At 30.6% G+C, this 23866-nt stretch overlaps 2 protein-coding genes across 2 annotated transcripts; one reads left to right on the forward strand and one right to left on the reverse strand.

The window, feature by feature from the left end:
* Positions 1-717: 717 nt before the first annotated feature.
* Positions 718-6073, forward strand: LOC125826098 (pollen receptor-like kinase 4). Its single transcript, XM_049505401.1, has 4 exons — positions 718-1387; positions 3286-3861; positions 4880-5207; positions 5719-6073. The coding sequence occupies exons 1-4, from the start codon at positions 718-720 to the stop codon at positions 6071-6073; spliced, it is 1929 nt and encodes a 642-aa protein (XP_049361358.1).
* Positions 6074-7137: 1064 nt separating this feature from the next.
* Positions 7138-12037, reverse strand: LOC125826091 (U-box domain-containing protein 35-like). The gene is made up of 9 exons (XM_049505391.1): positions 11789-12037; positions 10509-10612; positions 10238-10359; positions 9662-9867; positions 9508-9583; positions 9084-9375; positions 8846-8947; positions 8347-8775; positions 7138-7969 (listed from the first exon to the last, which is right to left on the reverse strand). The coding sequence occupies exons 1-9, from the start codon at positions 11985-11987 to the stop codon at positions 7196-7198; spliced, it is 2304 nt and encodes a 767-aa protein (XP_049361348.1). The 5' UTR covers positions 11988-12037; the 3' UTR covers positions 7138-7195.
* Between the last annotated feature and the right edge of the window lie 11829 nt (positions 12038-23866).

The following is a 23866-nucleotide window of genomic DNA, read 5'->3' on the forward strand; positions in this document are numbered from 1 at the left end:
AGAAAATATTTGAAAAAACTTATGATAAAAATAAAAAGTGATGGTCCAAAAGTACTTCCTCCATTTCAATTTATTTGTTTTGCTTTCCTTTTAAATTCGTTTTAAAACAAACTGTTTCTTACTGTTACTCCTTAATTCTATCTTTCAACCTGATATGTGACATTTCTTTAGTTTATAACTATAACATTCGAAAGTGTTTTAGTCTTAAAACTTTATATCAAGTCAAAATATGACAAACAAAGTAGAATCGAAAAAATAATTAAAACAAAGCAAGTATTGTTTTTGCAAGAGTATGAAGGAAATTCCCCTCCCTCCAATCCCCATTAGTCAACCTCTCACCCCACCCCACAACCCAACCAGTACAAACTATATGAACAATATACCTGGAAACTGGCAAACAAGTTATACTAAAATTGCCGGCCAATACAGCTAATCATTTACTAGACCTTGTCAATCTCACCACTACTCAATTTGTTTTGTATCCCTATGGCCTATCTATGTCAATTCAACAACAAAATCTTAGCAATTTTCTCCTAATAAATTATCAAAAATATACATAAAACTTGCGTTGAAATCACCATTACCGATATCCTTCTTCTTCTTTTTTCCCATCGAATCGGAAAAAAAAAAATCCGATTCAATTTATTCATATATCATACAAATTTAATCACGAAAGAAAGAAAGAAAAATCACCTGCAACGTAACCACCTTCAAACGATGGCTTCTTCAACAAGAAACCATCGGTGCTTGTTGTTTTGTCTCCTGACGACGATCATGATAACTTCATCTTACGGTCAAGAGTCTGAACCAACTCTCCTCCTTAAATTCAGATCTTCGCTCAAAAACGCCACGTCATCATCATCACTCGGTAACTGGAATTCATTGGTGCCACTTTGCACCGGCAACAATTCAAATTGGAACGGATTGCTTTGCTCCAACGGAAAATTCTACGGTCTCCGTCTCGAATCGATGGGATTATCGGGGAATCTCGATGTCGATACGCTTTCTCAGTTGACTAATTTGCTTACTATAAGTATTATGAATAATAATTTTGAAGGTCCGTTTCCGAACGTGAAGAAAATCGGAGGACGATTGAGAGGTTTGTTTTTGTCGAATAATCGATTTTCCGGTGAGTTGCCGGACGATACTTTCGCCGGAATGAAGTCGATAAGGAGAATTTTAATGGCGAATAATGAGTTTACGGGGGAGATTCCGACGTCGTTATTGGGAATTCCGAAGCTTGTTGAGCTGCAGATACAAAATAACAAATTCAATGGAACAATACCGGCGTTTAGTCAGGAGGATTTTAAAATAAATGCTGCAAATAATAGACTTGAAGGTCCAATACCATCTCAGCTTAGCAGCCAAAGTGCAAGCTCGTTTGCAGGTTAGAGTTTATCTCAAGGAAAGTTATACTCGTTTTAATTTGATGGTTTCGTTTTGATTTGACATAGAGTTTAAGAAAGTAAAAAATAAATAAATTTGAACCTAGAATTTTTTTAAATTAATACTCTCTCTATCACGATTTATGTGATACTTTTCGTTTATAGAGAGTCAAACTGTTTAAGTTTGACTGGGAATTTGCTCATCAAGTTTTCAAATTTTTTAAAATGAAATTTTATATATTTATAAACTACATAAAAATTACTATAAGTCACAATAATTGACAATTCAAAATATTTAAAAAATATATGAAAAATTTACAATCAAGATAGACTTGTTTAAATCTCAAAATTTGAAAAATGCCAATAAATTGAGATAAAGGAAGTAATATGTCAAGTATACCGATATATCGTATAATCTTATGATTTAATTAACGAAAAGTTGAAATTAAAAAGTTTTAAAAAATAAAAATATATAGTACATGTTTTTAAACAACTAAAAACAAAACGGAAATATGTACATTATCAGATCACTTATTAGTAGCAATACGGGTAAATCTCTTAATAAATATTAATAATTAATAATCCGGTAAATATGGTAATAGTACTATTTTAAAAAAATGATATTAGCATTTATTTTTTGAGTTTAAGTTATGCACACTCTCAATATAAAATTGATATAATTTTGTTTTAATAACTCTTTGTTAAGAAGTCAATTAATAAAGATAGCGTTAAATATTGAAAGACTTGATCAATTCGAATTGGAATGGTAGAAAGTGATGAAGCAAAATTTTACTATCATGTTAAACTTTATTAATATTACAAAAAGAAGTTTACTAGAAATCGCTTTCAAAATAATTACTGAATAACTTACGCCTATTAATATGTATACTAAAATTTATATGTTTGAATATATGAATATACATATGAATATTAAAATTTGATTATTACATAACTAAGACTTAAAAATAAAAATAAAAATCGAGTGCATAGATTTTGTTTCAAAATTTAAAATTACTAAATATAAAACTTTTAAAAATATTGTATATTAATTAATTAAATACATATTAAAATATTTTTTTAAAATTATATGAAGTGCCGTTGATGGGATGATGGCTAACAATGATAATAGTAAATGTTGATCAGAAATGGTGTTGGCTAATTGTAGTGATTAATGGTGGTAAGTTCATAGATGAGGCTGATAGCTGTGATGAATGATAGTGATAGCTAATAATGATAGTTGACAATATATAGTGGTAACTGATGATAATAATTATTGATAGTGATTGATGATACATGTGTCTTGATTATCAATGGGGAGAATCGAGAGACCTAACTCGTCCGAACTATTAAAAATACGTATCGTGCAATTAGACATTATAGAAATGAAGATAGCATGTCAATTAGAGTGATCTATATAAGATCCCAAGAGATTGATATTATCACTACATGGGAGCACGTCCTAATTAGATTAAGTCAATTATTGATACCCTCTTGATCCCTTTAGCCATATCAAATATAATTATTATTAGAATAATCATCATTATACTGCAATCTATTATATTATATAATCTTTTAAATAGACGTACGTGGCAATTTTGTTTATCCCCTGCACTTCTGCACTTTTGTCTTTCCAAATTCAGGAAAAAAATGTTAAAAAGTTTTATATATCATAAATCATAGTACTAATATATAGTAAGTGTTAAAGAAACTTATTGAAAATACTGTATACGTCATTGATTTTTGAGCATATAATTTTGTGTACATTATATATATATATATAGTCAATGAATTAGAAACTTATTAAAAATTCTATGTACGCCACTGATCTTTGAGCATATAATTCTTTATACGCTACTGATCTTGAACATATAATAATTTTAATATTTTGTGAATGAAACAGGAAATTTGGAGATATGTGGTAAGCCAATGCCAGCATGTGCAACATCAAAGAAGAAAAAGAAAATCCCAATAGTGGCCATAATCCTTGCATCTATTGGAGGATTAATCATATTAGCCATTATATTATTTGCTCTCTTCCTTGTCCATAAACAAAGGAAAAAACCAACTCAATATGAAAAATCATCAGTAAAAAATCTCAACGAAAAACCCTCAGTACTGAGAGAAGAAAAGTACACAAAAAGTCATCATGACAAGGCTAGTAAATTATACTTTGTAAGAAGGGATAGAGAAAAGTTTGATTTAGAAGATCTTCTTAGAGCACCAGCTGAAGTATTGGGAAGTGGAAGTTTTGGTTCTTCTTATAAAGCTGATCTTCCTATTGGAAAACCAATTGTTGTGAGGAGATTTAGGCAAATGAGTAATATGGGCAAAGAAGATTTTCATGAACATATGAGAAGCCTTGGCAAGTTGTCACATCCTAATGTTCTTCCTCTTGTGGCTTTCTATTATAGGAGGGAAGAAAAGCTTTTGGTTACTGATTTTATTGATAATGGAAGCTTGGCAAGTCATTTACATGGTAAGTACTTTCACAACATTTTAAAACTGATATTTACGTGAAGCTATGCAATGTAAATTTTAATCAGCTACTTTTTTCATGTCAAAAAAAGTGTCGTTTTAGAAATTCAAGACAATATATAGTAGTAATTGTTTATTACTATACATTTATATAAAAAAACTGCTTCTTTTTAATAGTGCTCAATTCTCAAGAAACATCTAATAAATAAGTATAATTTAGTAACATATGTCTTGTAGTATTTGTTATTTTTCATAATAGGTCTGAAATGAGCTAAATCAACACTTATTAGGAACAGTGAGGGTAAAACTTAAAGTGACATTAATACATGTCACTTAATTATAGTTAGATGATAGATATGTGTATAAAAATACATGGTATATATTTATTAATTTAACATAAACATCGAGTGCAAATAAATTTTAACCACTCAAGTCAAGCATGATATCTGTCTCAATTTGTATGAAGCAATGAGATCATTTAAAGTATTAAATTATAAAAAAGTTTAAACTTTTTATACAGATTAAAGATCCTTTACAATAATTATAGATAGTTGTACATAAAAATTGAAGTTAGCTAGTTATCTCAAAATGAAGTCAATAGTGTAAAATTGTTTGTATTGCCAATGTATTAAAATTAATTCCTATTGAATTTAACTTATATATATTGATCATATAAAGAAATGTTACACTATTTTTATATTTTAACATATATAGTAATTTTTTTAGAAGATTTATTAGTGTAAAAACATTGAAGAAGTTCCACCTTGGTCAATTATGAGATGAATGGTCTCTTTATATATAGATTGAGTAATTATTATGTACTTAAATTAGTTTTTGAGGTCGTATTAAACTTAAGATCCATAACATGACATCAGAGCAGGACTCATCTCAATTCTCATTCACGATGTTGGGCCTCACCCATGCTCCAGATATATATCCAGCCCGCCTCTTGCACTAATTTTTGAGGTTGACTTTGCAATTCTCGTTCATATGAACTAATTTTGGTATTTGTTGATCAGGCAAAAGAAGTCCTAACCAACCAAGTCTTGATTGGCCAAGTCGTTTGAAAATCATAAAAGGAGTTACAAGGGGATTGGCTTATCTTTACAAGGAACTTCCAACACTAACACTCCCACATGGACATCTTAAATCTTCAAATGTTCTTCTCGACCACAAATTTGAGCCACTTGTAGCAGACTATGCTCTTGTGCCAGTAATCAACAAAGACCATGCCAAACAGTTCATGGTGGCTTACAAATCACCAGAGTACATGCAAAATGAACGTCTCACAAGAAAAACTGATGTATGGAGCCTTGGCATCCTCATCCTTGAGCTACTAACCGGCAGGTAATAATACTTCATCCCCATCTTTGAAAGACAGTCTGGTGCATAAAGTATCTGACATTCACATAGAGACAGTCATGCTTTCTCCATCACAAATTATTTGTTGCTTTTTTACTTTACAAGTCCTTTAAAAGGTAGTATTAATTACAAATTTTTTAGTACTTTAACCTTATATGTCAAAGTTATACATCTTAGTATGCAATTATCAAGATCATTTTGTGCATATACCAACACAAATGACTTCATTTTGAGTTTCATATAGTGACAAGGAACCAAATATTTACATTTTAGGTTCACAAATTTTGATCCACTAACTTGTGAAATAAAAAGGAACCTCATATCACTAATGTTAGTTGTGCACGACTTTTTTGATCGCCTCATTCGGGTTAAGATGTGAGGGTAGAAATGTTTGACTGGATAATTTAAGAAAAAGGAAGACTTTTAAGTACTATACATGACATTTATATTATTACTATAAAAGCATGTTATTAAATATTAAGCTTAATTAACACAGGTTTCCAGCTAATTATCTAAAGCAAGGCAAAGGTGCAAATGCAGACTTAGCAATGTGGGTGAATTCAGTAGTAAGAGAAGAATGGACAGGTGAGGTTTTTGATAAAGACATGAACACAACAAAACATAATTGTGAAGGTGAAATGCTTAAGCTATTGAAAATTGGAATGTCTTGTTGTGAAATGGATGTTGGAAAGAGATGGGATTTAATGGAAGCTTTACACAAAATTGAAGAATTGAAAGAAAATGATGAAGAAGATTATTCTTCTAATTATTATTATACAAGTGATCAAGGAGAAATGTATTCTTCTAAAGCCATCACTGATGATGATTTCTCCTTTTCTAAGAATGCTTAGTAAGAATATTATACATAAAAAAAAATGTGAAATTTCGACGAATATATATATTCCTTCATGTCGAAAATCTTATATTTCTGATGACGTTACAAAGGTAAGGGAACGTTGGTTGGAGTTTTTTTTTTAATTCCAAGGGGTTGTGAAAAGGTAGAATTTTGTGTAAAATGGAATTTTTTGTGTTTTTATTTTTATTAAAGGGTAGATATATGTGATCAAAGTTAGAAAAATTAAAGGAAGCTCACATCTCATGTATTCGTGTATACTTTTTTTTTCTTTCTTTCTATTATTGGATTTTAAATGTATGATTTGTTACGAGTTTGTTGATTAATAAAAGATGTTTGTTCTTTCCTAATTGGGTTACAAAATGTCCTACTTTGCTTTTGGAATACAAGTCTTTATTTGTTTCTACTTTTTATTAGTGATGGCGGAACTAAAAGTTTCACTGAAAAGTCAAAATATGAAAAAGCAAATACACAAAACGTCTAGAAGATTCAACATATAATATGTAATTATATATGTATAAAAAGAGATTGACCTATTAATTACATAGTATTTCGTTTTCATATAATTTTAAAGATGAACTCATGCAAAGAAGAAATAAGGATAATTTAGTCAAACGCGACTCATAAAAATGTCCTGAGAGATAGATGATTTAGACTAGAGAGGGACCAAAGTTGCACATTTGGATTTATTAACAACCAAATGTGTACAATTGAACAATACCGGAATCAAAATCGAAATAGAATAATAAATTCAGGACTAAAAATGCTATTTTCACTATTATATAAGGATGGAAAATGTACAATCCTTTGTTATACTATAAAAACAATCACTTCAAATTTTTTTCTTTACTTCTCTTTTGGCTCTTCCCTCTTGAGAACTTTAGAACTATTCTCTACTAATCTATGAGGAAGACTGTGCTTCACGATCAATGCGATCGTCGAGCTCTCAGAGCCATATTACATCTTGTTTTGGTAGCTAAAGTTTTGTCCTGCACGAATTATGGTGAAAATTGTGTCAAGAATGACACATTGTATCAAAAGAACAGAATATGTGAATATAGTATATAGTCATACCACTACTAACAAGTTAAGTATTCGTCGAAGATCTAATGTTGTTAATCTATTCGTGTTGACTTGCTTGGGAGACGGAAGCTTGACTCGGATTTGTTGAGTGGTTTGAACTATAGAATCCTGTTTGGCATGGAGTTTCTTCACCAAGTGTTCTCAATCTCTCTAATTCCGGCATAATAACCTTGCTTAGATCTGGTCTATCTTTCCTTCTTAGCTCAGAACATTTGAGTGATAACTTAGCAAGGCTTAAAGCATCATCACGGGGCCAATCAGGAACGGATGAATCAAGCATATCGTTGAATGTACCTTTATCGATTGCCCTCTCAACATGGTGAGTTAAACCCATAGGTGGCTTGGCTGTTAGTATCTGCAAGAATATGATACCTAAAGAGTAGACATCAGATTTTATACCAAGCATCCCCGTTTGCTGATATTCGGGGTCTATATAGCAGAAAGTTCCAGCAGTTGATGTCATTCGATACTGAGTTACAGTATCTGCCACTGATGGAGGGACAAGCCGAGCCAAACCAACATCACTAATCTTACTCACAAAGTTTCGATCTAGTAGAATATTTGCTGGTTTTAGATCACGGTGCACTATTGGTTCTGGTTTGCTTTGGTGTAAGAAAAGAAGACCAGCACCTATTTCAGCAGCAATTCTAAATCTATGCTGCCAAGAGAGTGCTGGTGAATTTCCTCTCTGGAATAGACGGTCTTCTAAGCTTCCGTTGGACATAAACTCATATATTAAGCACCCATACTCGGGACATGCTCCTAGAAGAAGCACCATATTAGGATGTCGTATGCAGCTCAATACTTCAACCTGCAATGAAAGAAGAGGGTGAGTGAGATTAGGGGATACAATGCTACATATGATGTTCATTTATGAACAGAAAGACAGAACTCTTATGTCCTAATTACCCGCTTATAAGTTGAATTACATGAAGATGCATCTTTTTTTTTAGTTCTATCTTTACGATGCATCTTTTTTTCGTTTGCAGACTATATAGCAATTATTGACTGGAAATGGATGCTAATTATATTGTTGTCCTGTTCTGGTGCCATCAACATACCAATAAAGCCATTCATCTTGTTTTAATTAAACTATTTTCGATGTACTTCAGTGGACTGTTGCATTATTTATCTACTGACGATTAAGTACATCTCGAAGAATTTATAAGAGTATTATTGGCTTTATACCTCTTGTTGAAATTGTTGTCTTCCATGAGCTGCATCAGGGCGAAGGACCTTAACTGCAACATGTGTGTGGTCCATGTAACACTTGTACACTGGTCCATAACCTCCTTCTCCAATTTTATTAGATTGAGCAAAGTAGTTCGTTGCAGATTCGATCTCCTCTATCGAATACCTTCTATACCTGAAATCTGAATTTGAAAGTTTATTTAGTACCTTATTCCTCTCTTCTGCTTCTTTTAGAGCTTTCATTTCTGCATTAATTCTCTTCTGAGATTCTAGTTCTGCAAGCCTCTGAGCTGCCTCCGCATGCTCAAGGGCTGCTCTAGATTTTGCCTTTTCCTTCTCTGCAAGTGCTAATGCAGCTTCTTCTGCAAATCTAGCCTCTTCTATTCTTCTTTGTTCTTCCGCTTTCCAGCGCTGGAGTTCTGTTGCCTACAGTTGACAACATGTTAAGTCATTGATGCAAATCACAAAGGTGCACAACAAGTTGGAAATTTTCTACCTTTTGTTGTGCTGTGAGTGCTTCCTTGCAAGCTGTACTATACATTTCCATTGTTTGCTTGAGCTCCAGTTTCAGCCTTCTCATTTCTGCTGCTACGTCATCCTTCAAAATGAAACGAAAAGCCCTTTAGAAACTCAAGTGCTTGGAGTAATAATTATGCTTAAAGATAATGTGTAGCAATTTTGATCTTAGTATCTATAGTTTCCAAAAGCTCAAAATGATATCTTTGATTGCCTACCGGTGTCGAGGAGAATGATGGTCTATCACCCTCCATTGAGAGAAATGACATCTCTGATGGCATGATGTCCAACGATCTGCGCCCCATGGGCATGGGTTCAAAACTTTGCCCCTCATAATCAGAGAAACCTGATAGCCGGGGTGGGGTTGCTCCGCTATCAAAGGTGTCAGCAAATGAAGGAAACATATTGTCAATACTTGGCCTACCAGAACTGACAAAGGATATGTCAGTATCTGGCTGAGAAATCTCATATGGTTTGCCATTTGGGCCTTTCCTATGAGTGAAAGGGGACCTGTTTACAACAGTGATAAACAACTTAGGCCTCGGAATGAGAAAATATGCAACATTGTCCTTACTAAGAAGTTGATTTTTGTAATAAAAACACGATACATTTTGAGTAGGAAGTGAAGATAATTTGACTTACTTCATGTTGAATGTATCACTATGAAGGTTGGACATGGGTATATCAGATACAGGCTTTGGAATCCCAGATATAGAACCTATTCGAAACATATCATGATTAACGTTTCACTACGAAATGAGCTCAATTGAAAATTTTGCTTCTAGTGTTTGCATACCTCTGGGAGGGACATTAGAATCTTCAATTGAATTAGATTTGACGTTGGCATTCTGCGTGAACTGGTGACGTAGTGGGTGGATAAATGGTGCGAGACGAGCAGCAGATCGTGTAGATGAAATCTTTCCAGATTTGGAGATGACATACACAGTGCAGAAATCAGGAACACCTTTTAACACATTTCCAGGAATATCTTTGATTTTAAATCTGATGTGCAGAAAGGCGACTGTAATTAGTCCTTCTGAAGATGCTATTTTCTTCCAAATATAAAACACATAACTAAAACACGGTCCATGTTAGAATAGTGCAATAAAATGCAGATGCAAATCTTCGCTTTTCTTCTTCACAAACTTCTGATTTAACTTCGGAATCAAATTTGCTAGTGTGTTTTATGCATTACTTAACAAATATAGCTTCAAATTAACTGAAACTGTGACTATACATATAATGCAAGTTGCTCATCTAGGTAATTCCTTCTTTCAAGAGATACATCATTCAAGTTGCTCCCTCTGTCCCAAATGTTTTTGGCGCCTTTCCAACAAGTACAAATATCAATGCATAGAGAGAGTCATCATACCTGAGAAGGCCGCCTTTTGCTGCTGCACCAAGAATTAGTACTTCTATAGCTGTTCGATTAATATATTCAATGATTGCTTTGACCACATCGGCATCCTCTAGCACAACATCATGACATTGAATCTGTTATTTATTGATGCGAAGAATCTATGTTAGAAAGGATAAGGAAATGACTATGAAAATAAACAATTCTAAATGCCAAAGATTGATTCTTGATCTATGTTTGCAGGTTCATTATGAATTCGTTTGAAGTTTCGAGATTGAATACTAACATCTTTACGTGTACAAAATACTCGGAAAGGAAGAAAGAGTTCCTTCAACTGTGGATCCAATTCACTCATTCCTGGTCCATCATTGCTACCATCCTGGTTTATTCCTGATATGGAAAAGTACATCAGTTAGTCCTTGTTACTGTCTCATAGAATAAACTCCAAGAGAAATTTTACCCTTTCTGAACAGAACTTGCAGCGAGATGCCAGCTGGAACACTGGCAAATAACTAACTAATTTGAAGAATATAGTTATTTGAATATTAGGAACATACAAACACTAAGCCTAAACTACATGTTGACTCTTCCTTTTTTAACGGTCCAACAGCATCAGCCATATTTAAAAGTGTTTAAGCTCTAACCAAGATACAACAAGAAGGGTGTTCAATTGAAACACGCCCTATAAACAGTGGTGGATCCAAGAATTCAAGTAAGGGGATTCAAACAAAAAAAAAATCTTATGCCAAGGAGATACAACAACTTACATACATGCAAAAAAAAACATTTTTTCCTATCTATGTAGTGTAATTTTTCAACGAAGGGGCTTCAATTGACCCCCCTTGCACCTCTCTGGCTCCACCCTTACTTTCCCTTCCGCGCATGTACTCCCACACCTCTATCTCACTTGGTAGAAGAAAAGAAACTACTCGACAATATAAATGTAATCACAAACCACTCAAGTATAAGGGAGTGCAACATTTAGAGGATTCCAGGCTGATAAAAGTATGAAGGCGAAAAACTTCATCAGAATATCACATAAAACTAACAACTTTCAATTGTTCATTCTTATTTTCGCTTATGCTTAAGTTCAATTGAATATAGTAAGCCCAAATAATGCTTTAACAACCAACCAAGCAAACCAAACCAAACCACATTTTCCGATAAGATTTCATACAATTTAAAAAAAAAAAGGAATATGGTGATTAAGAACAATCTTCTCTTCCCAAAATAATCTCTAAGAGTCAATATTTGTACAAATTTCCACAAAATCAACAAAAACATAACCACCATCAACAACATTGTCAATCCACCCCAATAGTTGGTTCCCAGTTCCTACAACATTTATTCAAGACATCATGATCCCAAGAATAAGTTTATTTCTCATATTATCTCAGAAAATGACTTTCTCAGATAATAACTATTAGTTGAGTAAACATCTGAGAAATCTCACCCTCAAGAATCCATCCACATTGCAACTTCACATATAGAATTTTGCAAAACAATTTGATTGATCCACAAAATCATAAAGATATGTAAACGCGGATGAGAGGAAGAGAGACTTACTATTCCCTGATTGAGAAAAAGGCGTGCCGGATGCTTTAACTTTGACATGGATCAAAATAATAGTCTGTCCCCTCGCTAAAAGATTATCAACAGCCCATTTTAGAGCAATTTGGCTTCCTCTATCTTTGTCTATGGCCACAGCTATCAATTTATTCAATGGAGGTGCCCCATGATTCATGGCTGTTGGTGGAGCCCACATTCTATACTATTTCTCAAATAATTTTACCATCTGTTTCAATAAACACATTCCAAATTTTGATATTCTTGGAAAATTCAATAATGAAAAATTACTCTTATTTACTCATTTGCTTCTACCTTTTTCCAGATTGTGGAAAATTATGAGCAAAAAAAAAGAGAAGAAAATATTGAAAAGAAAAAGAAGTTTAGCTCTGTTTGCTAAAATGGCCAAAAAAGAATGAAGATTGATTTTGAGTGTAGTTAAAATTTGAAGGGAGGCCCATGTTTGGCGGGTATTTTGGTTGTTACACCATAACTAGGGGTACTATGTCACTCATTAAATATTAGGGAAAATAAAATTTTAATAAAATAAAATTAATATTTGATAAAAAAATTAAATATTTATGTTCGTTAACGATGGTAGTGGTGGTGGAGGCAGTTGGTGCTAGTGGCTAGTAATAGTGGAGGTAGTGATAGTTGGTGCTAGTTGCTAGTAATGACGATGATAATATTTGTGATGGTGGAGATAGTTGGTAGTAGATTGACCATATTGGTAGTAGTTGTGGTGGCGGCAAATGTATATAATTATAATGGTGAATGTGGTAGTGACTAATAGTAGCGGTTGACATCAGTAGTGATTGTGATGATAGAGGTGGTTGGTGGTTGACGATTAAGGTGATGATAGAGGTGGTTGGTGGTTGACGATTAAGGTGATGATAGAAGTGATTAATGATAGTGATTAATGGTTGGGGAATGGTAACAAAATAGGTTTTGTTATTAAGAAAAAATATATCTACCAACACAAATTATTAAAATAAATAAATGGTGAAGGGCCTAAAATATCCTTCAATTATTGAAATTGGTACAAAAATACCCTTCGTTGACCTATTGGCCACAAAATGCCCACCTTTGTTGCCCTTTATTACCCTTATTCACAAACAGCCCATTAATTGAATTAATTAATTTTGTCATTTAATACGTGTCACATTTTGATTCGCTAGAAAAATAATTCATCAAAACTAATTTAATTTAGCCCAAACCCAGATCTACCCATTAAATCACCCACCCATGACCCAACCAAAACTCCACTACATGGAACGGTGTCATTTTATCTGCAAATGCGGAGATGAGGATACCAAAAAATATAGTGAAGGAGATTAAGGCAATGGGAAGGGAGTAAATGGCAGGGATTGAACCAGAGGAAGCAGACGACGGCAACAAAAGAGGAGGATAGAGAACCATATCTGATCAGTTCATCGAAAATCAATTGATTGAAGGGTGTAAGCGGCTATTGACTATCAGTTATCGAAAACCGAACGATTAAAGAGTATTTGGAAAGGTAATGGCGTCGGGTTTGAATCATCATGGTTTTAGGCTGAGGAAGAAAATTGAAAATCTTGTTGATCAATAAAATATATCTTCTCTATCAAAACTATTGTTAGTGCCGGAGTTATGCCGGAAATATTTTAGGTTAATGGGTTTTCACATTTAGAATAATTGAGTTTTTTGTTGGGTTAGGTTGGGTGGATCCACGTTGGGTTAAATTAATTTTAGTTAATTAATTTTTCCAACGAATCAGATCATGCCGCATATTGAATGAGAAGATCAATTAATTCAATTAATGGGCAGCTTGTGAATAAGGGTGATAAAGAGTCACAAAGGTGTACCCCAAGGGCATTTTGTGGTCAATAGGTTAACAAAGGTATTTTTATACCAAATCTAATCGTTTAAGGTTATTTTATATGTGAGTATATGTGTTGGTTTCTCAATTCATTACGAAGGTCCTCGTAAAGTTTTTTGAGAAAATTTTTTTGAGAGCTAGGGGGCGCCAGATCTATGGGCTATATTAACACATGAAAAATAAAGAAATTTGGGTACTTCCTAAAAAAAGGCCTATAATTGCGGAAATAGACGTGAAAAAATGGTGCGAGTATACGTTGTGGTTCCCCAACTCATCATGGAGGTCCTCATAAAGTTTTTTGAGAAAAAAAAGTTTAGTGCTCCGAGGCGCCAGATCCATGGCTATAACACACGAGAAATCGAGGAATTAGAGTAGTAACTAAAAAAGGGCATGTCAATGCGAAAATGGTCTTGAAAAAATGGTGTGATTAACGTGGTGGTTCTCCAAATCATTACGGAATTCCTAATAAAGTTTTTTGAGAAAGAAGTTTCGGGTGCTCCAGGGGACCCAATCAACGGATTATTACACACGAAAAATTGAGAAATTTGAGTAATTCTTTAAAAAAGGCATGTGAATGCGAAAATGGGCGTGAAAAAAATAGTGTGAGTATATGAGTTGGTTTCCCAACTCTACGGAGGTCCTCATAAAGTTTTTTGAGAAAAAAATTTAGGTGCTCTAGACGCCAGATCCTTGGGCTATAACGTACAAAAAATCAAGTAATTTGGATAGTTCCTAAAAAGGGCACTGTGAATGCGGAAATGGGCATGATAAAATGGTGTGAATATACGTGGTGGTTCCTAAACTCATTAGGAGGTCCTCGTAAATTAGTTTTTTGAGAAAACACATTTGGGAGCTCTGAGGTGCCAGATCCATAGGCAACTCACGAAAAATTGAAGGATGTTAGTAATTCCTAAAAAAGGGCCTGTAAATGCGTAAATGGGCATGAAAAAAAATTGTGTGAATATATGTGGTGGTTCCCTAACTCATTACAGAGGTCCTAATAAAGTTTTTTGAGAAAAAAAATGTTGGGTGCTCCGAGGCTCTAGATCCATGGGATATAACAAATGTAAAATTGATGAATTTGGGCAATTCCTGAAAAAGGGCCTATAAATGCGAAAATGAGCATGAAAAAAATAGTCTGAGTATACGCGGTGGTTCCCCAACTCATTTTGAGTGCTCCAGGGCGCCAGATCTATGGGATATAACACAAGAAAAATCAAGAAATTTGGGTAACTTTTAAAAAATGGCCTGTATATGCGTAAACGGACGTGAAAAAAATGGTGTGAGTATACGTGGTGGTTCCCCAACTCTTTACGGAGGTACTCATAAAGTTTTTTGAGAAAATTCTTTTGGGTGCTCCACACCGCCAGATCCATGGGCGACAACACACGAAAAATTGAGGAATTTGGATAACTCCTAAAAAAAGGCTTGTAAATAAGGAAATGAGCGTGAAAAAATAATGTGAGTATACGTGATGGTTACCCAACTCATTGCGAAGATCCTCATAAAATTTTTTCAGAAAAGAAATTTGGGTGCTTCGAGGCACCATATCTATAGGTTAATATAGACACGAAAAATTGAGAAATTTGCGTAATTCTTTTTAAAAGGATCTGTAAATGCAGAAATAGGTATTAAAAATGGTGTGAATATACATGGTGGTTCCCCAGCTCATTACAGAGGCCTCATAAAGTTTTTTCAGAAAAATACCGATGTGATATATATAGAGAGAGAGAGAGAGAGGAATTTTGTTATTTCTTTAATTTAATTTTAAAAAATTAACATAAAGAAATAAAAATTAGAGGGGTTTGGTTGTAGTTCATCGTCTCACCTCTCTTCCTGACCAAATTTTTTTCTCCAATGTAACAACATAATCCTTTGATTTCCATGGAAACCAAAGGGTTTTAAGCTTGAAAACGCTGATTAAATTGGTAAGGATCTTCTTTTCTTTATTTTCTAATTAAGGTTTTGTTCGCGTTTTTCTTACTGGTTAAATTTCTTGTTCTGTTATCATCCGATCATGAAATTCTTAACATTGTTGGAGATCCACATCGACCAAAAATAGTCATGAATAGAGGAGAGAATATTAAATCCTATGAAATTAAACAACTAAAAAGAGTGGAAAATATTTGTGAAAAGGGTCAAAAATACCCCTCAACTTTAGTTTATTGTTTGACTTTACCCTCGCCGTTAAAATGAAGTTAATTTTACCCCTCCCGTTATTAATTTCACCAAATTTACCCCTCATTAGACGGAATTTCCAAAATTGACCCGAATTTTTTAAAAAAAAACCTATTCCCTATTTTAACCCAATGACCCGACCCCATTTAGAATAACCCGGTTAGAAATGCAGACATTGATGGAGTTCATTCTTTACAAAGTGCTACTGTAGTACATATTATTACTGAAGTTTTAACATATTTGAAAAAAAAAAAAACAAATCAGCAAATCAAAGCAAAAAAGCTACCCGGAAAATTTCTAATCCCGCTGCCCAAAAAGCAATAATATCAATTCAAAAAATAAAATAATCTACAACAAAGTTTAATAGCATATAATCAATGACAAACTTGAACAAGGAATATGAAAAAAAAGAAAAATTATTGGAGCTTGAACTCCCTAACCAAATCTGAAACACAGAGAAAAGAGTGAAAAATGTAAAAGAAAAATAAATCATAATAAAATATTAGAATGGAAAGAAAATAGAGGGTCACCGGAAAATGGGATGAAGCTCGCTCGTGGAGCTATGTTGGTGTTGTTAACTGGTTCGAGAAATGGGTTTGCTGATTTTGGCGTTGGGAGAGAGGTTGTGGTGGTTGCTGATTTGCAGAGCCTCGCCGGAGTTCATGGTCGCTGTTCATCGGAGTTGGAGCCAAAAACACCTATACAATAGAAGAAAACGTAAAAGGGAAAAAGGGAGGGGAATGGCGGCGGTCGCTCTTCGCTGGAGTTCGTGGATGGAGCTGGTGGATTTTGGTAATTGTTTGATGGGTGTTTTCAAATCGATTGTTTACAGGTTGTTTTTGAAAAGGAACCCAAGTTTAAAGATGAAGATGAAAAAGATAGAACAAAAACGGGTTATATTATTATGTGGGTCAGGTCGGATTAAAATTGGGTAATTTAAGTAAAATTCGGGTCAATTTTGGGGATTCCATCTAATGAGGGGTAAATTTAGTGAAATTAGTAACGGGAGGGGTAAAATTAACTTCATTTTAACGGCGAGGATAAAGTCAAACAATAAAACAAAATTGAGGGGCATTTTTGACCCTTTTCCCAAAATATTTTGGGTCTTGTTTTGATGTCAGTTTTAATGGAGAAGTTAAATAGGAAGAAGAAGAATATTATTGAGGTTGGAAACTAAAAATTGAAGGAATTTCTTTTATAAAAACAAAAAGAAAGAAAAAAGCCTGATGTGACGTTTTTCTAACCTTTCACGCACTAAAAAGAAATTATAACATTAAACTCACTTCCATTTTGAAAAACCAATACTCTCTCCATTTTATTTTATATGTCATTTTTTTTTATAAATATATTGGTTATTCCCTCTTCTTATTGGAACTAGTGAAACTATCCGCGCTTCGCGCGGCTATATGAAATATTTATAAGATAATAATATGAAATATGTAATATTTAGGTTAGTATCAAATATATAGATAATATTAATATTTCTCTTCATCTGCGATATCATAGGCTCTTTTTTTTTTTTTTAAACATTTAAATATAATTTTTTTTGTATATGTATATAGTAGAACAAAATATTCACCGTGGTAAAGTAAATGGAATAAGAGATAATATGTTGAAATAACAATATATTGTATTACGTTGAAAATATTTTATATGTTTTAATTTTCTTTATCTTTTGTAGGAGTACTAATTTTCTATTCAAACTCTGATTTTGTCAAAACAAAATTGATTTTTTTATTATGTCCTTATTATTATATTTGCTTATTATAATTTTTTAAACACTAATTAAATATTTATAAGATTTATGAAAAATGAAACATACAAAAGTTATGAATAATATTTAATATTAAAAGTTACAAGTAAGATGAAGAGACATGAGTTATAAATAATTCAAATGTATAATTTTATTAGACATTAAATATATTACTAATTATGCATTGATTTTATTTGTAAAATAAATAAATAAAAATAAGGGGTGAAAATACAAAAAATGAACAGAGAAAATATAAAAATTGGTGACTACATAAAAAATATAAATACATTTCAAAGCAAAAAGAACGGTGACGAAAACAGATTGTTACATACGCAAAAAATGGCATCATGAAAATAATATTTTGTTTTTCTATTACTTTTTTATAATTATAATAAAAATGAAACTCCTAATCATCATAATTTTTTATGTTGTTGTTAAAATGAGATAATTATATTAATTTTGCTTCATAACAAAGAAGAAGTAGAATAATAAAGGATCAAATGATTAGCATTGACAATATAATACATTTAGCTAAATTATTTATACAAATCAAAATTTAAAAAATTCTAGCAAAAGTAACTAAGTTGCTAATACAATTCAAGGTAAAAAAATAATCTCTAATTATGCTTCATTTTTTTTTCCTTTTATCATCTTCCTTTGCAAGTAGATCCGCCATCATGTTTTGATCCATGTGTCATACTCTTCATTATATGCAACCAACTGAATAAAAAAAATATCATATACCAATTAAAAATAATTATGTCAAAAGAAAGAACGAAATTTAAGCTATATGTAATATATTTGTATATTATATTTTCAATAGTACTAACAATACTAAATAATAATTATTTCTTGAAATCTAAAAAATATTATAATCAAACTATATTATATTTGAAAAACTAACTATTAGAAAGAGCAATTGCATACAGACAAAACATTGTTAAAAATTACAAAGATTTTTTTAATCATACTTGCTTGATGAATGATAATACAAACCTTAAAAAATATTAAGAAAACATGTCTAAGTACATAAAAATTAAAAGAAAGACTTGTGAATGACTTTGTATGTGAATCTTCATGAAAATAAATATGAATATATAGACAAAATAGAGGAAATGAAAAAATAAGGACTTGAGAATGATATATTTATTAACTTCATGTACTTTTTATTTTGTTACATGTTAGTTTCATTCACAAACCAAATACGAATTTATATAGACAAAAATAGAGGAAATAAAAAATAAAAATTTGCAATGAAATATTTCTTACCTTTATGTACTTCTTTTTTGTTACAAACCAAACCAATATGATGAAAAGAGAAAGGATAATTGTGAATGTGAATCTTCATGAAACTAATATGAATTTATAGGCAAAATAGAGAAATAACATAAGACAACATAAACTTACAAATTTAAGTTTGGAGGTTATGGTCAAAAAAATTAGGAGAGTTATGAATATTATTAAAAGTAAAAATTAAAGAGGGGCAAGTCATGGGTAATAACTCCTTGTGAATAAATTAAAAAATAAAGATAAAAATACTTAAAATGTAAAAACAATTATTATCATTTCATGATTAATGATTCATGATTTGAAGTGAGAAAAAAAGAATAGAAAAAAGAATGCGGAGAGTTTTTTGTTGTAAATGTTCCTACATTAATAAAATATTTATTTGTATAAATTAAGTAATATATTTTTACAATACAATAATTAATTTGAATTAAAAAAAAGTAAAAAAAAGATAAATTATGTTTCTCCTTTTATTATAAGTGAGACAAATAAATAAAAAAAGAATATGAAGAGTTTTTGTTATAAATGTTCCTCCATCAATAAAATATTTTTGTAATAAATTTAAGTAATTTATTTTTATAATATAATAATTTTCTTTTTTTAAAAAAAGCCAAAAAAAAGAAGAAAAAAGCTAAATGCAAAGGAGCCCGTGCTAGCACGGGCCCAATATGTATCATTTTTTGTTTCAATTTATGTGACAAAGACAAAATTAAAGAGTTAATGAAACTTTAATATTAATTTAAAATAGTTTAAATTTTTAATTATTGTTAACTATTGTAAATTTTTTTTTATGTCTTTTAACATTCTAAATTGCTAATTATTGTTGTATGATTTGTAATATCTTTTACGCAATTTTGAAATAATAAAGGTTATTTCTTCTTTCTCAATTTATGTGGTACTAATAAAATTTTCAGATTCAATCAATTTTTTTTGTCTTTAAAATATTCTATTGTTAATTACTGTAAATTATTGTACTTTCTAAGTAATTTTCAAATAATATATATTATTTCATTTGTCCAATTTATGTGTCACCGATAAAATTTGAAGAGTTAATCAAATCTTTTACATATTTTTATATCTTTTGAATTTTTAAGTAAATAATTACTGTGATTTATAATATTTTATACAATTATTTTTAAAAAAAATTAAACAACAAACAAAACGAATTCATCATAGGAAAATTACCAAAGCATCCTTGAATCCATCAATAATGGGTCCCACTCTTTGTTTAAAAAAATATGCATATTGGGAGGATATTTTTGTCCAAAGTGGAAATAAAATAAGTATAAAGCATTAAAGTCTTTTAAAATTTTAAATTGTTAATTCTTATTGTATGATTTGTAATACTTTTACGCCATTTTCAAATAATAGAGGTAATTTTTTCTTTCTCAATTTATGTAGTACTAAAATTGTTTTGAGATTCAATCAATTTTTTTTGTCTTTGAAATATTTCTAACTGTTAATTACTGTAATTTATAGTACTTTATAAGAAATTTTCAAATAATATATATTATTTCATTTGTCCCAATTTATGTGTCACCGGTAAAATTTGAAGAGTCAATAAGATGTTTTATATATTTTTATATCTTTTAAATATTTAAGTATTTAATTATCGTGATTCATAATATTTTATACAACTATTTAGTATAGTAAAATAAATTTAAAAGAAACAAACAAAACGAATTCATCATAGGAAATTACCAAAGCATCCTTCAATACATCAATAATGGGTCCGACTTTTTGTTTTTAAGAAATTGCACATTCGAAGGATATATTTGTCCAAAGTGGAAATATTGTGTAAAAAATATGTATTATTGTGTTTTGAATGTTTTGTGGGGTAATAGGACGCACTCAAAGTTAAGGTGTCTTTTTGAAAATCTAGGACAACTTCAAGTATCACTTAATGTTTTTTCTCAAAATTTAATTTACTTTCGTAAACTATGTGTCAGATCAAAATCAGATTAACAAATTCAAAAGGAATGAGTAATAAATAGCTCATACAATGACATATTTATTATTTAACTTAATAATAAATATGTACTAAAAATCTTGTTAGCTTTTGGTTGAAAGCTAACAAGATAGTTAGAATGATAGTTGCATTGTGGCTTATTATATATAGATACATGTTTGACTTGTGGAGAATATTTATTCTCTCTTCTTATATAGTAATTCTTATATAGTAATATAAAAGGAGAAGAAAAAGTGACATGTGTCAGCATCACAAAATTTGTAGATATATTAAATAATAAATAACAATTTAAATAACAAAACATTTTTAAAAAAAAACAGAAATTAAAAACAGTTTTCAAAAAATTGTTTACGTTAAAAACTGTTTTAACGTAATTTCTTTTTTTTTTTTGTTTAAATAAAATGAATATTTTTGTTCCTAATAAAATGCTAACTACCTTTTTTAAAAATAAATTTTAAAAATATAAAAGTTAAAATTGATACTAAAATTAAAATTATACATGATATATAGATAATGATGCCAAATTTTAGGTGCAAGTAACAACAAAATACTTAAAAATTAAATTCCTTTAAAAAATGAGCAGTTTTTTAAAGATTATTATTTATTTATTTATATAAATAAATTTATTTATTTTTACAAATTTCAACCTTAGCACAAGATACATGAGGAATCGTCATAGCAAAAATTATTAAAATGATAGTCTTTATCACTATCATAAACATAGAAGGTATTAAGTTATGTTTTCATAATATTACTTTTAAAGGACAATCAAATTTCAAAATTGGAAAATAATTTTATGAGAATTAAAATTTAAACTTTTGAATTTAAGATACATAATATTTATGATCTAGCTAGCGTTAAATTCTATCTTGAACAATATCACTATTATAAGTCATTTAGCAAATTTAAGACTATTCCCAATATTATATAACAACATTACATTAAGTTGAAAATTGCGATTTTAAAATATACGATAAGCTTTTATTTTTCAATTTTTTACCTTTTTAAATTTGAATTCAAAGATAACTATAATTACATATAATAAGCTTTATCAGATAAAATTCAAATAAACATCCTCTCATTCATATCCATACGTTTTATGATATAATTCAAATTAAAATTTAATATATCATCTACATATCTTGATTAAATCTAATATAGCGATTGTACTAATTAAGATTATTTTTATTTTATACTATATTTTACACAAATTAGTACAATAAATAATATTTTGAATCTTTTAATTTTGAATAAACATATATAAAATGTTTCAACATGTTATTTAGTCTTATGATATCAAATATTTCATATGGAAGATTAGAATTGATAAATTATTAACATAATTTTTTTATTCAAACAACATAAAAAGAATATATATATATATATATATATATATATATATATATATATATATATATATATATATAATATTTTAATATAATAAATTAAATTGTGTACTAATGATATTAATTTAATATTGTTCAAATACACAAGTTAATGATTTGTATTATTAGTTATTTTTAATTATAAAATTATTACATTTTAAATTATCCGCGCAATGCGCGGGCACGTATACTAGTTTGGGATAGAAATAAATAATTTATGCCAAATTTAAGATATTTTTGATACTTTTCTCTTTTTAAAACATAATGATATTTTTGTGATAATGTAACCAATTATATTTATTCATCAAGTTGTTGTTACTATAAAAATTTATATCTATATCTTAAAAAGTATCATTGGATGCACCTTTGACTTTAAATGATAACAATTCAGAAGTAGACAAGTACATAAATTGATAAGTTAGGATGTGAAACTTTAAAAAAAAAAAAAAAAAAACGAGAGCCTTGGTCCCATTAGCCCTTTGTGTGTAATTTCTAGGAGAATCAAGAAACCTCTCCCACCAAAAATAAATAAAAAGATCATTTGAATGGACATATAAAATCAGCCATATTTCTTTCCCAGAGAATTATTACTATCTGATTTCACTCATATTTCGCCTTCCCTCTCAAAAGGTACGCTTTCCAATTTTCATTTCTCTTTAAAGTTTTCAACTTCACAAAAAAATAAAAATAAAGATCATTTCGGGGAGGTCATCGATATGCTTTGATTATGTTTTTTTAAAAAAAATTGGTAACTTTATATGCTTTGATTATTGTTTGAATAGGACTCATGCGCTTTAGCTGATACTAATCACAATTTGGGTATATCAAATAAATTGTACAGTTACCCGTTAATCTATTTCAATTTGTTTCATAATTGGTTGAGTACAGCTATAATGATTGATTCAAGTATTTTAGTTGACTACAAAGTGTGATGATAATGGTGAGACTTTATTCTATTAGGAGGCCACTAAGCTATTTCAGGACTCGTTTGGTGTAGGGTATAAGGTATAATAATCCCAATATGAAATGTAGGATTATTTTATTCCATATACATGGTGTAATAACTTATTCCAAGATCGCGGTAAAAAACCAAACTTTGCAATCTTGTGCTTTATCTTAGAACACAATATCCCAAACTCTTGGTTACAAGGGTGGTTCTACTAAAGCTGTGGCTTTTGACCCTGTAAATATTTGAGGTCTAAAAGCAACTTAAAACATGTATATTTGTAAAATTTTGAAGCCAGATGGTGTTCCGCAGTCTATTTTGTTGTAAGTAATTCTTTTCTTTCTCTTGAAGAAAATCAAATCGATTATAAGAATTAACTACTTTGTATTTTAAGTAGCTAACTATATAAAGAAAGTTGAGGCGGAGGCCACCTATTTTATTGAGCCCCTGGTTATGGTTAGCTATAATGAGTGTGTTTTGAGTAGTGGTGTTACATTTACAAGCTAAAATGAACCAAGGCTGGATAATAATTGGTCAAGAGGCATGTTTCTGCAGAAGCCAGTTACAATTTTATTACCAACATTATTTGGGACATACTGGCACAGAAGTTGCCAAGTTTCAGTAGATGAGATTAGGATTAAAGGTATTATCTCAACGCCTCTTTTCTCTGGCTTGCTCTTTCAAATCCAATTTTGGCCTGCA

This window comes from Solanum verrucosum, unplaced genomic scaffold (assembly GCF_900185275.1).
Source record: "Solanum verrucosum unplaced genomic scaffold, falcon-dt-bn FXZP01000060.1, whole genome shotgun sequence".
In the NCBI taxonomy this organism is placed as follows: domain Eukaryota; kingdom Viridiplantae; phylum Streptophyta; class Magnoliopsida; order Solanales; family Solanaceae; genus Solanum; species Solanum verrucosum.

Excerpts from the sequence above, each read along its gene's own strand:
- LOC125826091 (XM_049505391.1), bottom strand. The coding sequence starts at position 11,987 with ATGTGGGCTCCACCAACAGCCATGAATCATGGGGCACCTCCATTGAAT. Across the intron at positions 9,376-9,507 it reads AGTGATACATTCAACATGAA|GTCCCCTTTCACTCATAGGA; the intron begins GTAAGTCAAATT and ends TGTTGTAAACAG. Across the intron at positions 8,948-9,083 it reads CATCATTCTCCTCGACACCG|GATGACGTAGCAGCAGAAAT; the intron begins GTAGGCAATCAA and ends TTCATTTTGAAG.
- LOC125826098 (XM_049505401.1), top strand. The coding sequence starts at position 718 with ATGGCTTCTTCAACAAGAAACCATCGGTGCTTGTTGTTTTGTCTCCTG. Across the intron at positions 1,388-3,285 it reads AAGTGCAAGCTCGTTTGCAG|GAAATTTGGAGATATGTGGT; the intron begins GTTAGAGTTTAT and ends TGAATGAAACAG. Across the intron at positions 5,208-5,718 it reads CTTGAGCTACTAACCGGCAG|GTTTCCAGCTAATTATCTAA; the intron begins GTAATAATACTT and ends TAATTAACACAG.